Source organism: Thalia democratica, chromosome 3 (genome assembly GCF_965202585.1).
Source record: "Thalia democratica chromosome 3, ktThaDemo2.hap1.1, whole genome shotgun sequence".
NCBI classification, from domain to species: Eukaryota; Metazoa; Chordata; class Thaliacea; order Salpida; family Salpidae; genus Thalia; species Thalia democratica.
The window spans coordinates 48,652,895-48,671,437 of NC_139167.1; the positions used below are offsets into that span (position 1 = coordinate 48,652,895).

Here is an 18,543-nt window from a genome sequence, read left to right on the forward strand (position 1 = left end):
ATTGTTATTGTTATAAAAAGTTTCCCATACAAATATATAAACTGCAAATTTTTTGAGGTCAATTTTCTTGGAAATTCAATAAATCACTATAAATCTACCTTTTTGTTCATTTTTTGATCTAGAGACCTCAAACTTTAAGGAAACGTTCCTTTTATAGTTTAAAAGACTTATAATGTTGAAATTTTAGGATATTAAAAATATATAAAAAAAGTTGTACTTTTTTTTAATAAAAGTTTTACTTTTTAAAATTAAAAAAATTCCTGCATTCAATCTCTTCAAAATTTAATAATATATCTCTGTGAAAATTTGAAGAAGATTGCTTAAAAAATGAAGGGGGAGATAGATTTTTAGTTAAATGGTCTTTTTTCGCGTTTTTAGTTTGCGCCTTCCATTAGGAACCTATAGAGTTCACAGACTTTGATTGCTCATATCTCAAAAATTACTTTGATTTTTTTCAAGCGGTTAAAAATGTTTGATAGCTCAGATAAAACTCCATAAAATAAGATCAACTTATAAAATCTATGTGAACCCCCCTATGCCCTTAATATAGTTTTTACCTTAAATTAAGTTTATACTAAAAATAGACCCAAAAACAAGTACTTTTATAAACCTTGTAGAAATTTTGAAAACCTAGAGAAAATTTGCCGAAAGTCAGTGGCAACCCTGTTTATATAATCATATTATTTTCAATATATATTTATATATGTGGCATTTTTATTATTTTGCAGAAAAATGAACATGAGGTATGAGTGGTTTGCGGAGCAAAAATTTTTTTTTCAAAGATTTTGAAAAACTTAAGATGACTCACAATAGTTTGAAGTAAATCAAGATAGTTTTTTTTGACTCAAAGAGTGACAACCCTGTAACATTCTAGTTTTTTTTTTAAATTTGAGTTAAACATTTGTTAAAATTCCAATGAATAATAAAAAGAAACTGTGAAGAGATATAAAAGCTTAACAATGAATTATAAATTATTACTCTGGACAGTTTTTAGTTACTCAGGAAAGCTTTTTAGCTCTAAGAGTGGCAATCCTGTCAAAGATTGGCAGTCATGCCAAAGCAAGCGATGTAATTGTTACTTCTATTCATAGTTAATTTGTTTAATTTTTTATACTTAACTGATTACTTAAGTTTAATAATGTCTTTTTCTAATATTTTAACCATTTTAACTCTCCCTACATTCTTTTTTTAGTGTTTTGCCTTAGTATTTACTTTTAAAATCTGTCTGGGAATAATTTTTGTATAAAAACTAAGAAAAAATAATTGAGGCAAAAATTTTACTGTGTATGATTAATTTTTCAGGTTGAAAGCTGTTAACATGTGTGTGGCTATATATACTCACCTATTTATACTGTGGAAATGTTAGAAACATTGTTATAAAGTTTTAAACAATGCCCACTTAATTAAGCTTTGCTATTGAAAATTATCTAGACTATTTTTTTCTTTGCCAAGAGTTCTTTTAATAACAATATGTCAAAAGCTTTTATATATATTATTTGTCTAAACTATTTTTATTTTATTTTTTATTATTTTAAAACTTTAAAGCTTTATTGTTATAATAGTATTGTTGAAGTTAAAAATAGCTGAAATGAAATCCTCAATGACTAGTAAACATATAAGAGTTAGAACTTGATCAGTTGAAAAAGTAAAAACAAAAATATTTGAATGCAAGTATATAATTGAAAATTATGTGTGAGGCTGTTTTAGTATAATCAATAAAAAAACTAAATCAGGGTTTCCACATATTCAGACTAACTTGGCTAGTTTAAGTTTTTTAACATCAGGCTGATTTTAGCTAGCTCAGGCTAGTTTGGAAAGCTGAAGACAACTTTTAATAGTTTGATTTTCTTTTGAGAAATTCAGACTGGTTTTAAGGTTTTTGAAAAACTCAGGCTAAATTTCTATTAAATTTAAAATTTTTTGGAACTATTTCATTTTAAAATATTTAGATTTTTTGTATAATTTTTTTTTATTTAATACTTTTTGTTTATTTTACTTAATTCCTTTCAAACCATCTGTCCTAAAAAAAATTTTTACCTGATAATTCTTGTCAAAAATAAGTATTTAAGCAATTTTTTTTTTCTCAAAATATTGCAAAATTCTAATGTAAATATTAAGAAATAAGTAATTTTATAAAATTTTCAAACAAATTCCTTGTTGGTACTTAATTTGTGTACTGATAATATATTGTATTGGTTAGAACATTTAGTATTGTAGATTTTATAGCATAAACTTTTATTCACATCCTCATTATTTGAAAAACAAACAGAAGAATCATTTTAATTTTTTGATCTATTTTTTAATAAGAACTAAGATTGAAAATGATTACTTATCTTACTATTGATATTAAAACATAATTATTTTCTGCGTTTTTATTTGATTGTTTTAACTAAGCTACAAGTTGCACTTTTTATAATATTTAACAATTAAAAAAAAAATTGGGTTAAATTCAATAAGTTTTTTATAAAAGAAAATAAAACAGTTGATTAATAAAAGTCACTAAGAGTCTATCTCCTATAATTTTTGTGATAAAAACCTCAAGTTGTTAGAAAATGTTCCTAGCAAAATTAAGAAAAAATTGTTACAGCACATTAAAAAATAATGATTCAAAAAAAAAGACCATAAAATAATAAATAAAGAAGTTACTTGCTGTTTTTTCTGAATAATGCAAGCTAAACTTTCTAAAAGTTTGAGGTAAATATTTCACAAAATGTAGAAGGTGAATTTTTCTATTTATTCAAAGTCTTAGTTTTCTCCTCCAATAAGAAACCTCAAGTACCCTAACTTTAAACACCTGTAAATAAACAATCAGTTTAAATATTTGAAAAGTTAAAAAAGCAACTTATAGGTTATTTTAAAAACTACAAATTAAGATCAAGTTGTAAAAAAATTAAATTACCCCCATGACATTTATGATGATTTTTTTTTGCTTGAGTTGTTTTTTTAATATTGAATATAATTTTATATCAATACTTCTGCCAAATATTCTTAAACAATTTTATTCATAGAGCACAGTTTCACTGTTTAAGTGTTTGTGACTTCATTTCCTTGGTGAAAATTAAAAAAAAAATTTAACAAAAGTATATTGTACAAAATTTTTATAAGTAACTCAAAATAAAATTTATCCCTTTCCAAAAAAATTTAGAAAAAAAAACCTGGATTTATTTTATAATTGGGTGGGAACCATGCATAGGTTACCAGTCTCACTCAGTTTTTAACCTTTGCAGTTTACATTCAACTTAAATTTACTTCTAGTTTGTTAAAAAATATAATGTGTAATGATTGATTAGACTTATTTTTAAATAAAAACTTTTATACCATTCAGTGTCTAATATATACTTAGATATCATACAATTAAAAGTATGAAAAAAAGAAATAACATTTATATAAAAGATAAAATTGAATTAATTTCAAAATGAATTTATAGTTTATCAAATTTTGTGAAGAGAAAATAAAAAATAATTTTATTTAGTTTATTGAACAGAGGGGATCTCTTTGAAAATTAAAGGCATATATTGTTGAAGCATAACTCTTAAAAAAGTTTAGAAACACTAACTAAATTTTATGTAAATAAAAGAACCCAAAAGTATTTGAGAGTATTACTTACTTTTCAATTTTGTGAGATTAAATTATTCAGGTTGTTTAAAAATTTACACATTTAATATTTCTTTACATACTTAGTAGATTGAAGTTTAGTTTTTAGTAAATTAAGTAGTAATAATTAATTTAATCTTATTTGTTGTAACTAGACAAATATTAAATTATTAGAGAAATGTTGCTGTTGTTAAATATAAATTTTCAATAAAAAGTTATATATAGCAACATAAGTTAGTAAAAATGTTTATTTCGTTCTAATAATAAGTTTATTTTGCCCTTTTTCTTTATTAAACTAACACATCTTTTTGTGTGTTAACAAGTTAAAACACTTTAAAGGAGCTCTGTAAAAAAATAAATACTGTAAGGAAAGAATAGTAACTAAAGTAGGTGTATATGTGAGTTTTCTAACAAATAAGAGTAGTTATTCTCTTAAAAAATGTTGTTGACCTTAATTAGATGTTTTTAATAGTGGAAACTTAGCGCATTATTAAATACATTCTTTTTTCAGGTTTTAAACTTTTTGTAGAATTGTGTCATAATTAAACTAAACATATAAAAATGTCTTCAAATGAAAAAGTGAAGGCTATGCAGTATGAATACAAGGCCAATTCTAATTTAGTTTTGCAAGCTGACAGATCTCAAATTGACAGAAGACCTAGAGATGAAGCAACTGGTGAAGTTTTGAGCTTGTCAGGAAAATTACAGAGCTACAAAATGGGCGACAGGTCACAACGCACAAGGCCAACACAAATGGAAGATAAAAGGGCAAAAAGGCAGAAAAGAGATGAAACTAAAAGCCACATGAAAATACACAACTCAAAGTCTGTGCTTGATGTTGATAGCATGGGTGATGTGCAATTAAACTACAGTTACAGACCCAAGTCATCCAACACTAAAGACTCCTTTGACTACATGCTTGTCATCATTCAGAAATGCTTAGGAGATTATCCTCCTGATGTTTTAAGAGGTGCCGCTGATGAAATTTTGATTACCTTGAAGGATAACAAAAAGCGCGAAAAGGAAAGAAGAAAAGAAGTGTATGATTTGCTAGGAAATTTAGATGATGATACATTTCAAACACTAGTCAATATTTCTAAAAAGATAACTGATTTTGATGCTAATGCTTCAAAAAAGTACGTTGAGAAAGATCTGGAACACGAGGGAGTGAATGTTAGTATTGTTTGCTTTTTAGATAGTTTCTTTTAATGAAGCTAGGTTTAAATAAATAGTTTTTAAATGAAGTTATTAATTTAATTCAATACAATATCCTAACATGTATTACAAATATTTTTTGATGTTTATATATTTCTCCAAACACAGGTTGATTTCGATTCAGACAGCGAAGGTGAAGGAGAAGATGATGTTCATGGAGAAATTCGCGATGATGATTCAGACGAGGATGGGGATGAAGGGGGTATGGAAGCTGACAGCCATATGGTGGTTAGTGGAAATCTCACTGGCAATGATGGCGAAGTAAACATTCAAAAGTCCAAAAACTTGCATCCCAGAGACATTGATGCCCATTGGCTTCAAAGAAACCTTGGAGAGGTTAGCTCAATTATTTATTTTAACCAAGGAATAATTTTTACTCTGACATGCTGCTTTTTCAATGAATCCAGCCATTGGGTTATGAAGATAATTTTTGCTTTTGTCTATTTATTTATAAAAAAAGTTTACAATTTTTATGTAACTTAAGCCTATAAAAATAATATAACTTCTGCATGTCTTAGTAATTATTAATCTTTGTGTTTAATCGTAGTTCAGAGTGACATAACAGTTATTTTTTTGTATGTTTGATTTACAGACTTTGATGTTTTGCAAAATGAAATAATTCAAGTATTCCAATTTCTTCTGCTGAAACACATTTACTTACTGTTTGGTAGTTTTTGTCATTAAGTTTGACATAATATGTAAGTTTTAAAGCTTAACTATTAATTATTGTACCACGTTTTTTTGTGTTTTTATCAATATATTATTATTTCAATTTAAACAAGAATTGATACAAAATTAAGTTTAAATTGCCTTGAAAAACTCAGGCTGTTTGTCATTTTTATTTATAATAGAGTCCATCTTCTTTTTCAAAATATGTTTTATTTTTTGATGAAATAAAATTTAGTCAATTAATTTTTGATCATATTACTCTATTTGAGCTCATTTATCAGCCAACTGTTCTATCTTGCAGATAAAAATATTTTAAAATTATTTTGTTTAAGTTTTTGAAATAATTTTTATGTTTACATCACTTTATATCAAGTTTATCCTTCGCTCAATTTATTTTACTTGTGTATTTAAAACAGTTGTGCTTTTATATTTGTAGTTAAAATTTTTAGTATTTATTTAAAGAGAAAAAAAAACGGTTACTGAAAACAACTAAATTTTGGAAAGTTTTAAAGCTTATTTTTGGAATATTTCATAAAATAATTGAAATTTGAAAAAAAAAAATCAAAATAGTCATTTAGGTCTAGTTAATAAGATTCTGATGGTAATAATATTTAATAAAAGAGATAATTCAAAAGAACTAAAAATGTTAGAACAGGATTGCCACACACTCAGCATATTTTGAAGTTTTTGAAACTATCAGGACAGCTCAGGATATTTTGAAGCTTTTTTTCAATTCAGGCTGACTCAGGATAATTTTGTTTTTTGTAAAAAAGTCAGTATAGTTTTATAATTTTTTTTTAAATCTCAGGATATTTTTTTACAGATTTTGAATGAGATTTAGTTGCAATATTTTGTTATTTTAAAACCGATTTTGTTAAAGAACTTGATTCGTTTTAATATTTAAAGGGCAATATTTTCTTTTTAAGGTTTAAAAAGCTCAGGATGACTAAGGATAGTTTAAGGTCATTCAGGACGGTTATTTTTGACTTCAAGAGTAAGAATTCTGTTAAAATTTGAATTTTTGTGATTAATAAAATTAAGTTTCTAGCTTTTATCTAACAAAGCTAAGTTATTTTCTTTAGTTGCAAAATGCTAGTTTTAAAATTTACTATTGGCTTAATTATTTTGGTAAAACCTATCCAGGGTTGCTAAAAGACCTAGAAAAACCTAGAATTTGAAAAATTAAAACCTGGAGTTTTGAACAAAAATCACTAAAAAACCTGAAAGTTTTAACTATTTTAACATTTTAATTAGTAAAATTTCGATTTGACACAAAAAAAATATCGTATAGATAGCAATTTTTTGTTATCATCAGATTTTTTTTTATTCGAAAACACAATTAAAGTAGCTTTACAGTATCTTTTCAATGTTTTTGTACTATTTAACACAGTTTCTTACCTTAAACTTAACTTTAAACTAAAAATAGACCCGAAAATGTGTTCTTTTATAAACCTTGAGGAAATTTTGAAAACCTGGAGAAAATTTGCCAAAAACATTTGGCAACCCTGTCTATGCCTTCTGTGTTCAACAAAAAAATAAATATAAATGATGTTTTTTCTCTTATTTTCCCCTAAATTTTTAAATGTCCATTAGTAGTACCTATAAGGAATTTTATAATGATACCTTATTTTTCATTGTACTTATGTCATTTTTTAAGTGTCTACCTTTTAACAAAAGGTAGCAAAAAACTATTTTTTATTATGTTTTATTTTAATAACTTTGATCTTGTCTCAAACTACTTCTTTTTGTAGAACTGTAAGTGGTTCTATGACGATGAATAGTAAATGTAGACCTATTTAAGCATTATTTTTATGGTTATTAAAATTACAGTCATTAAATGATTTTTGAGATTTAAAAAAGAATTCTTTTTAATTAATACATGTTGTAAAGTTATTGCTTTTAGTTTATGTTAACAAGGCAAGAATAAATACAAGAGCTACGAAGAACGTAAATATAGCTTTGCTATATTTTGTTAAATTAATTTAAGATTAGCATCTTTTTTAACTAAAATAAGTCTGGTACCAACCATTTAATAAAGTTTGATGCCTTTTAAGTCAATGAAAATTTGCAACTTTATTTTTTTATTCTTGTTTTGTAAAATGCATACAATGTTAATTAAAGTTCAACCTATGGTAATTATTTAAAGTTTTTCAAAAGAAGGATTTTGTTGGCTTTAGTTTATCTAATGGTTTTAGTTAAAGTAGGCTAAATAAGCTAGTTTTAAGTTTGGTTAATATGACGTTTTGTCAATCTGATGTTGAATGATAATATTAAGATTTAAATAATTTATTAGAACTTATTCGTTGTTCGTAATAAATCATTATTAGTTACACTTGAAATAAGCCTACTTTAATTTATAAAAGTTTGTCATCAAATTCTATCATACAAAAAAAAAAGGTTATTGATATTTTAAAATCTGCATTTGAGTAAACTTATAAAAGTTACCATATTGTAAACGACGTATTCGAAAATATTGGGAGGGTTATTTGACAGCAATTCTTTGAAGCAAACTCGGGATGGTTTTCGTACCTTAAGCAAATCAAAATTCTTATGATAACCATCACTAGTTTAAAATTAAAATAATTGGTTTTTACTTTAAATCTGCTTAGAAATGTAAAGTTTACTTTTTCACACTTTTTAACCCAGTATATACGCAATTTTAATCAAATAATTTTTTGGATTATACCTTTATATTAGAATACATCTTAATTCTCACAATATTTTAAACTGTCAGCAAATTTCTTTTATCACTTAGTTTCAAATATAAAAAGGTATATATTATTTTTAGTAGTTATAAACTTGAATTAAAATTTATATAACCCTAGTATTTTCACTTAACTAGTAAAAAAAGTTATGTGCATTTAGTTTATGTAATGTGAGAACACAAAATAAACTAATTTAAAAAATCTTAAAATATTTTATTTTACTTATTTATAAGAAAACGTTTGAATTTAAAATATCTGTATTTCACTCTGAACTACTTAAATTAATATCAAGAATATTTTACTTACATATTTTATGCAAATAAAAACTCAAAAATTATAACTACAACAATATTTTATCGCAGTTTTACAAGGACGCACACGAGTCTAAGAAAAAGTCCACAGAAGTGTTGAACTTGCTGGAAGAAGCTTCGACCCAAATGGACCTCGAAAGCAGCCTGGTCACCATCCTCGGCTTCAAGCAGCTCAACTTCATCAAAGTGCTGTGCAAGCACCAGAAGATGATCTTGTACTGCACCAAGCTCGCCATGGCCGCCGACAACCAACAGAAGAAGGCCATCGAAGAAGTCATGCAGGAGAACTACGAGTTAAAGGAAATCTTGGAGCAGCTCTATGACACTGGAAAGGACGATCTGGTGAAGCAGGAGCGCGAAAGAAAGGAAAAAGTGCGCGAAAAGCGCGTTGAAGAAGGGCTGACGGCAGCAGAGCAAGATTTTGATCAGCGCGCCGTTTACAAGTACAAACCGAGTGAGGAAGTAATCGATCTTGAAGACTTGCAATTTACTGAAGGATCGCATTTGCTGCACAAGAAAAACATCAAGTTGCCCGAAAATCATTTCAGACAGTCGCGAAAGGGATTCGATGAAGTTGAAATTCCTCCTCTAAAGGCAAAAAAGTTTGACGAAAACGAAGAACTGAAACCAGTTAAAGATTTGCCGGCTTATGCGCAAGCTGCTTTTGATGGTTACAAGAGTTTGAACCGAATTCAAAGTAGACTGTGGAAAACTTGTCTTGAAAAAGACATTAACATTTTGCTGTGTGCCCCGACTGGTGCTGGTAAAACAAATGTGGCACTTATGACGATTTTACGCGAAATTGGAAAAAATCTAGATTCTGAAGGCAATGTAAAACTAGATGCATTTAAAATAGTCTACATTGCTCCAATGAAGTCACTTGTACAAGAAATGGTAGGAAGTTTCAGCAAAAAACTGAAACCGTACGGAATAACAGTTTCGGAACTAACAGGAGATCACCAACTTTGCAAAGAGGAAATATACGCTACTCAGGTCATTGTTTGCACGCCTGAAAAATGGGATATTATCACCCGCAAGGGCGGTGACAGAACGTACACAAAACTTGTGAGACTCATAATAATGGACGAGATTCACATGCTTCATGACTCGCGTGGACCTGTCATTGAGGCTATTGTTGCCAGAACAATGAGATCTAGTCAGACAACAAAAGAAGAGGTCCGTCTGCTTGGACTGTCCGCTACGCTGCCTAATTATTTAGACGTAGCAAAGTTTTTAAAGGTAGATAGAACAGAAGGGTTATTTTTCTTTGACAACAGTTTTAGACCTGTGCCTTTGCGTCAAAACTATATTGGAATCACTGAGAAAAAACCGATTAAGCGCTTTCAAGTAATGAACGAAATAGTTTATGAAAAAGTGATTGAAAGAGCTGGTGTAAATCAGTGTTTAATTTTTGTTCACTCCCGAAAAGAAACCGCCAAAACAGCTAAAGCTCTCCGTGACATGTGCATGCAGAACGAAACGCTTGGTAAGTTTTTGCGTGAAGGCTCGGCTTCAACGGAAATCCTGAGAAAAATGGCGGAAGACGAAGCTAAGAGCAACGATCTAAAAGACTTGTTACCTTACGGGTTCGGCATTCATCACGCAGGGATGAACAGAGCCGACAGGTCGCTTGTTGAAGACTTGTTCGCAGAGAGGCATGTGCAAGTTCTAGTGTCCACCTCCACTCTCGCTTGGGGTGTGAACTTGCCTGCTCAAACAGTCATTATCAAAGGTACGCAGGTTTACAGCCCCGAAAAGAGCAAATGGGTTGAACTGGGTGCGTTGGATGTGCTTCAGATGATGGGTCGTGCCGGTCGTCCGCAATTCGACAGCCAGGGTCAAGGTATTTTGATTACAGCCAACAGCGAGTTGTACTACTATTTATCTTTGCTGAATCAGCAGCTTCCTGTTGAGAGCCACATGGTGTCTGTGCTTCCCGACTCAATGAACGCTGAAATAGTACTTGGAAACATACAAAACATCAGTGATGCAGTCGACTGGTTGAGGTACACGTACTTGTACATACGTGCCTTAAAAGATCCGTCCTTATACGGAGTCCCATCATTAAAAGAAGATCCTACCCTTGAACAATGGCGTATTGATCTTGCACATGCGGCCTGTGCTACCCTTGCCAAGAACAACTTGATCAAATATGATCGTAAAACGGGACAAATCCAAGGTACAGACCTTGGCCGCATTGCCAGTCATTACTACTGCACCAATGAGAGCATGGCTACTTACAACCAGCTTTTAAAACCGACTTTGACTGAAATAGAACTGTTTAGAGTTTTTTCATTTTCTTCTGAGTTCAAGTATATTACTGTTCGCGATGAAGAAAAACTAGAACTAAAGAAATTACTCGAAAAAACACCGTACCCAGTTAAAGAAGGTATTGAAGAGTCATCTGCAAAAGTAAATGTATTGCTTCAAACATACATATCTTCTTTAAATTTAGAGTCTTTTGCTCTTATGTCAGACATGGTTTATGTTACTCAGAGCGCTGGGCGTCTAATGCGCGCTATTTACGAAATTGTTCTGTATCGTGGGTGGGCCCAGTTAGCAGATAAGTGCCTCTGTCTTTGCAAAATGATTCAGAAAAAAATGTGGCTTTCCATGACCCCTCTTCGCCAGTTTAAGAAAATTCCAATGCCTGTAATCAGAAATATTGAAAAGAAGCATATTCCTTGGGAGCGCTTGTACGACTTGGGTCAGCACGAAATAGGCGAGCTTGTTAAAAACGCCAAGCTCGGAAAGTCGCTTCACAAGTACATTCATCAGTTTCCAAAGATGGAGCTGAGTGCCCACATACAGCCGATCACTAGGTCTACTTTGAAGGTTGAGCTAACCATCACACCTGATTTTCAGTGGGAACCAAAAGTGCACGGCAACAGTGAGGCCTTTTACATCATGGTGGAAGATGTCGATGGTGAAACCATCCTGCATCACGAGTACTTTCTGTTAAAAGCAAAGTACGCAAAAGAAGAGCACGTTGTAAGCTTTTTCGTTCCTGTCTTCGAGCCTCTGCCGCCACAGTATTTCATCAGAATTGTCTCAGACAAATGGCTGCACTCGGAAACCCAGCTGCCAGTTTCTTTCCGCCATCTCATTCTGCCTGAAAAATACCTTCCTCCCACTGAGCTGCTCGATTTGCAGCCGCTTCCCATCAGCGCGCTTCGAAACCAAAGGTACGAGGAACTATACAAATACGAGAGCTTCAATCCCATTCAAACTCAGGTGTTCAACGCCGTCTACATGGGAGACGATAATGTATTTATTGGGGCGCCAGTCGGCAGCGGTAAAACTTTGTGTGCTGAGCTTGCTTTGATGCGTCTGATCAACACCAATAAAGACGGCCTCTGCGTTTATGTAACACCCGTGGAAGCTCAAGCGCAGCTCGTTTATTCAAAATGGAGAAATAACTTTTTGCAATTAGTTAGCAAAGATATTGTGATGCTTACTGGCGAGACCATCAGTGATTTGAAAGCTTTGTCGAAGGCATCAGTAGTTGTAACAACAACTGAAAAATGGGATGTTATTTCTCGCCGTTGGAAGCTTCGAAAGAACGTTCATAATGTATCTCTGTTTGTCATTGACGAGATGCATCTTTTAGGACAAGAAGTTGGACCTGAATTAGAAATTGTTTGCTCACGAATGCGTTATATTGCTTCTCATTTGGAAAAGAAAATCAGAATAGTTGCTTTGGGGTCATCGATGGCTAACTCTAAGGACATTGCCAGCTGGCTTGGATGCAGCGCCTCCCATACGTTTAACTTCCACCCCAACAACCGACCGTTGCCTTTGGAACTGATCATCCAAGGGTTCAACATCAACCACAACTACACGAGGCTGCTGGCAATGGGCAAGCCGGTCTACAACGCCATCCACCGTCACTCCCCCGAAAAGCCCTGCATAGTTTTTGTGCCGTCGAGGAAGCAGTGCAAAGTGACCGCCGTCGACCTGCTCACGTTCGCCGACGCTGACGACAAACCGGGACGGTTCTTGCACGTCGACGTTGAAAACCTGAAGCCCTTCCTCGAGCGCCTCGAAGACGAGTCTCTGAAAAAGACGCTCGCTTGCGGCATCGCGTTTGTGCACAGCGGCACGAGCCAGGTGGACAAGGAAATCATTAAGACTCTTTTTGAGAGGGGAGCCGTGCAGGTTCTCATTGCGTCCAGGACGATGTGCTGGACGTTGGACGCGTCGGCCCACCTGGTCGTCATCATGGACACCCAGCTCTACGACGGCAAGAACCACGCTTACCGCGACTACGCCGTCACCGACGTGCTGCAGATGATTGGAAGGGCGAACAGAACGACGTTGGATGAGGACGGGAAGTGCGTGATCATGTGCCAGAATTCAAAGAAGCAGTATTTCAAGAAGTTCATCTGCGAGCCGCTGCCGGTCGAGTCTCACCTCAACCACTCGCTTCACGACCACTTCAACGCAGAAATCGTCACCAAGATCATCGAGAACAAGCAAGATGCCGTCGACTACCTGACCTGGACCTACTTGTACCGCAGGATGAGCCAGAACCCCAATTACTACAACTTGCAGGGAACCAGTCATCGTCACTTGTCCGACAGCTTGTCCGAGCTCGTCGAAGACACCCTGGCCGACTTAAAAACTTCCAAGTGTGTTGTCATAGAAGACGAAATGGACATCACCCCGCAGAATTTGGCCATGATATCCGCCTACTACTACATCAGCTACACTTCCATCGAGTTGTTCAGCCTGTCACTTACGGAAAAAACAAAACTGAAAGGCCTCATCGAAATCATCAGCAACTCTAGCGAGTACGAGGTTGTGCCGATCCGTCACATGGAGGACAACCTTTTGAAGCAGCTGGTTGAAAAGGTTCATTACAAACCAGGACGGATGAAGTACAACGACTCACATCTGAAAACAAATATGTTGCTGCAAGCTCACTTCAGCCGGCTGCAGCTTCCTGCCGAGCTGCAAGCCGACACCGAGCTGATACTCGGCAAGTCGCTGCGGCTGATAAACGCCTGCGTCGACGTCCTGTCTTCCAACGGCTGGCTGCAGCCTGCCATAACCGCTATGGAGCTCGCGCAGATGATAACGCAGGCCACGTGGTCGCGTGACTCCTACCTCAAGCAGATTCCCCACTTCACGTCTGAAGTGATCAAGCGGTGCGAGAAGCAGGATATAAAGTCGGTGTTCGACATGAGCGACATGGAGCCTGAGGACAGGACAAAGCTGCTCGACATGACCAACGAGCAAATGCAAGACGTAGCCGAGTTTTGCAACAGCTACCCGAGCATCAACGTTGACTACACGGTGAGTATTGATTGTTTTATTTGTCAAATCGTTTTGTTCATAATATTTAAGGCCATAGGGGGGGTCCGATTTTTTTTTTACAAAAAATAACTTTGGTTTTTATATGAAAGCTTTAAATACAAACTACAAGCCTGTTTTTATAGAATTCAAAAATATAATTTAACTTTTGAGATATTTTATTTTTTGTAAAAAGTTTCCAATACAAACGTATATACCGCAAATTTTTTGGGGTCAATTTTCTCGGAAATTTAAAAATTCACTAAAAACCTATCTCCTCCTTCATTTTTTGACCTAGAGACTTCAAATTTTCAGGAAATGTTCCTTTTAATATTTTGAAGAAACTGAATGTTGGAATTTTTGAAATTTTGATAAATAAAAATTTTATCCACAAAAAACTAAAAAAAAGGGTAGTTTTTTGACAATAATTTTTTTTTTACTCAAAATTTAAAAAATTCCTACAATAGATCTCTTTAAAGTTTAATGATACACATTCTGTAAAAATTTGAGAAAGATTACTCAAAAAATAAAGGAGGAGATAAGACTTTTAGTGAAATAGTCTTTTTTAGTTTTCGCCTTCCATAAGGAACCTATTGAACGCCCTTTCTTTGATCGCTTATATCTCAAAAGTTACTTTGAGTTTTTTTAAGCGGTTAAAAGTGTCTGATAGCTCAGATTAAATTCTACAAAATAAGATCAAGTTGTAAAAAACAAAGTGGACCCCCCCCCCCCCCCCCCCCCCCTATGGCCTTAATTTATTAGTTCAGGTTTTTATAAAAAGTAATAACTTCAGCTAATTACCATTTGAAATATATTATTAGCTATTTTCCCAATCTTAATTTGATAAATATACGCAGGTCGTGGACGAAGACAATCTCGTGCAAGGAAAACAAATCAAGGTCGTGGTCGAGTTGGAGCGCGAAGACGCGGAAGTTTACTCGGTTCAAGCGCCGTTTTTCCCGTACAAACGCCAGGAAGGATGGTGGCTCATGATTGGCGACCAAAAATCAGGCAGCTTAATTTGTATCCGAAGGTTTGTAAATTTTGATTCAAAAACTGTTTGTGTTAACAAATAAAAGGAACTACACAAGAAATAGTTTTTTTATTAAACTGACCCAACTATATTATAACAACCCTAAAACTTTGGTTTTTTTCAATCAGGATTGCTTTTACATGGCAATAGTGTAATTAAAAAATCTATTTATACCATAAATAAAAGTATCTTTTTATTTCGTAGTTTATTTTAAATGAATTGAAAACTTCTAACGTTTATTTATTAGTATAAAACTAAAATTCTTATTGAATAATTTGATTATGGAACACTCAAATATTTTTTAATTAGCTAAAAGTAAACTATGAAAAATTAACCTAGAATTATTTCAAAGGTCAGTAAAATGCATTTCAATGAAGTTGTGTTGCTCTACCTTTTATTTTTTTTACTTTTTTAATAACCTAAATAAAATTTAGAACTTATTCTATTAATGTACAAAAAGTTTACTAAAAATAAGTTTATTCATTTTTGATATCTTTTTAAAAAAGGCCCCATCATAATATTTTATCAATTCAACAAACAGGTTGACGCTGCAAACTAAGGCGAAGGTCGCACTGGACTTCCGGGTGGTGGACGTGGGCAAGCACAACTACACGCTGTACTTCATCAACGACTCGTACATGGGATGCGATCAGGAGTTCCAGCTCAACTTGAACGTGCAGTCAGATGACGAGGAGAGCGGAGAGGAAGAATCGTCGGATGAAGACATGTCCGAGTAGATTTGTTTTTTGAAGAATTAATTTTCGATCAGTGTATTTTCTTTCAACAAAAATTTTATTTTCTGAATTTCCTTCAGTTGTACCAAAAAAACTTTTTTAATTTTATTGTGAGGCTACTTTTATTGTGCGCTGAGTATACTCTGAATAGTTTTTAAAGTTTAGTTGTATATATAGTTGAATTTTGTGGCTGAGCGAGCCAAGCTAGTGTAATTTTTTTTCTTTTGTAATAAACTAAAATCGTTTACTTAAGTTAAGAAGCGTTCTATTCATATATAAAATTTAGTATTACATTGCTAAGTGTAATATTGAGTTTTATAATTTGTAAACGTATAAATGCTTACATTCTTTATTAAAAATCAAATTAGATACATCCAAACTCCTGTATATTGTAAACTTATGTTTGAAACACATACCTAAAATTTATTTGTGTCTAGTTACCTTTGCGCTGCAGAAAATATCGTGTTTCTTATAAGAAAGTTTATTATTAAAGAAAATAAAATATATCATCCAGTACTTCACATTTACCAACAAAAAATGATACTTAGTGTTAGTCGAGCCGTATTTTAGACTTTAACTCTTAGGCTGTGCAAAGTTGAAATGTTGATAGCTTTGAACAACTACATTTACAATTATTAAAATATTTGAGTTTAAAACTTATTATTATTACGTTCTTTGTGTGTTGATGTAGTAATATCGATTTTGATTTAGAATTATAAAGAATATTTAAAATTTTTGAAACAATGCGCTTAAAGAATTTACAAGTTACTAGAAATTATGTCATAAACTATAAACAGTGTAATTTAAAATAAAGAACATACTATACTTTAAACCAGAGACAATAATCATTGATGTAAAACAGGGTTTCCCAAACCTTGTTTTTAAAGGCCCTATAAAGAAATCAAAAAACTATTGCTCCCTCCAACAAAATTTACCCCTGAATACTGTTTTTGATGATGAAGACTTTTTTGCTCTTCATCATTAAATCCAAAAATTATGGTGTAAGTTTCAATATATGATCTCATGGCCCCATGAATTTCTTTAATGGTCCCCAAGGGACCACTTGGCTCAGTCTTGGAAACTCTGATGTAGAACAAATTTATTTTACAAAATGAATAGTTTTCCAAAAGAACTTACTTTTGGAACTACTGCTCACTTCTGAGCAAGATTGGCAGCCTTTTTATAAGGAACGGACCAAGTTTACTGAATAAAGTTCTGCATAGTCCATTTAGAAAAAGTAATTCTTAGTAGACTAGTATTTCTAAAAAAGTTAGTTCAAAGCAGTGGTCTTCACTTTGCACAAAGAAATTATTTTACTGTGCACAGAAAACTTTGCAAGGTTAAACAGTAATGTTTAAATTAAGTTGGGTTTGTTTTTTTATACTATAAAAAGTTAGTTATAACATAAATTAACAGTTGTTATACGTTACTTATATATTAAGACTTCATTGCGTGAAAAAATAAAAACTAACATTTTTAGATAATACTTCATACCTTCTAAGTCTATTGTGCATGGAATTTATTTTATTAAATTTTGTGCGCGGTTATTACAACCCTTGAAGAACACTGGTTAAAAAATATATAAGCAATTATGTAATAGAATAGGCAGCCTATTTGGCTCATAAGAAAATAAAGAGCATAATTGTAAACCAATACTATTAAAAGGCTTAAAATAGTTTATTTTATTAAAGTTTATTGTCAATACGATGGACCTAGGCCACTTAAACTGAAAGACACATAGCGTAAAGATGAAAAATAAAACCAAAAGTTCATTTTGCCCAAAAGAAAAACATTATTAAACTTTAAGTTTATAGATTAACATAAGAAGCAACAACACACAAACTTATACTTATTTACGCTGTGATGTAAAAGGAGTTTGTCTTTTCTCCTACTTAAAAACAATTTCATGAAAAACTCTTTCAATTATCTATTAGAAAAATCCAACAACAGCAAAAAGAGTCATTTAGTTTTCAACACCAATTTCTAGCCTCTCACCAATAGAAAACCTTATCTGCAAATTTTAGAAAAAAAATACTGAGAAGCTTAAGTCAATCATTTCAGTGATTTTGTTGCAAAATTCGGCAGCTTACGGAATCACTCACATATACATCAAAATATGATCACTTTCCTCAAGTCTTAATTTCAAAATACAAAACAGTTATAAAAAATTCAAGACTCATTTTTCTTCTTTAACAAACATAAACTCGATATACCAAGTTTAGTTATTTTTAATTATAAATATACGTCAAAAGTTTTTGTCTGACTGCTCGCAATTTGCTGACTCCTAATTTAGAGTGATTACTTATTTACAGAAGCTTTTATTATATACTGAACTATAATATTCGTATATGAAATCTTTTATATTTTGAGTAAACAATTTTACATTTTAATAGTAACTTTCTTAATTAAATTGAGTCTCAAATAAATAAAAGTTTGAAATAATTACTAACTTTGTTTAAGTATCTTTTGATTTTTGATTAAAAGATCAAAAATAACTATAAATTAAAAATGTATTTTTTTTTTTAATGCATATAGTTTATTCAAGAAAAAAAGTTAACCTCAATATATAATTAATCTGTTTTTTATTTTTACAGTTTATTATCAACAAAACAATGTTACACTCCTATTTGGGATATAGGAGATCATCAGTTGTTATACACAAATCTGAAAAAGGTTTTTGAACAGAATAAATGGAAGTTATGTAAAAATATAAAGTAAAATAAAATAAAAACCTAAGTATTGTGATTGAACTGTATACTTAATTGTTAAAAAATATTAACTTAAACGCTTAATAATTAGAATAATTTGAAGGATACCAGTTGAAACTATTTTCTGTTCTACTTTAACCACATACCCAATTATTTGTAATTAACACTTAAATAAATAGAATACTATAAAGAAATCGATGCTGAAGAATAGGGTAAAAGGACCTGGATGTATATAAAGACCTCACGGTCATCGAGATACAAACTGATTATTTACTTTAA

At 31.9% G+C, this 18,543-nt stretch overlaps 1 protein-coding gene across 1 annotated transcript; it reads left to right on the forward strand.

Moving 5' to 3' along the window:
- The first annotated feature begins 4,112 nt into the window (after nucleotides 1-4,112).
- LOC145832722 (U5 small nuclear ribonucleoprotein 200 kDa helicase-like) lies at nucleotides 4,113-15,803 on the forward strand. Its single transcript, XM_082940044.1, has 5 exons — nucleotides 4,113-4,767; nucleotides 4,918-5,145; nucleotides 8,546-13,792; nucleotides 14,647-14,822; nucleotides 15,364-15,803. The coding sequence occupies exons 1-5, from the start codon at nucleotides 4,156-4,158 to the stop codon at nucleotides 15,557-15,559; spliced, it is 6,459 nt and encodes a 2,152-aa protein (XP_082796170.1). The 5' UTR covers nucleotides 4,113-4,155; the 3' UTR covers nucleotides 15,560-15,803.
- The last annotated feature ends 2,740 nt before the right edge of the window (nucleotides 15,804-18,543 follow it).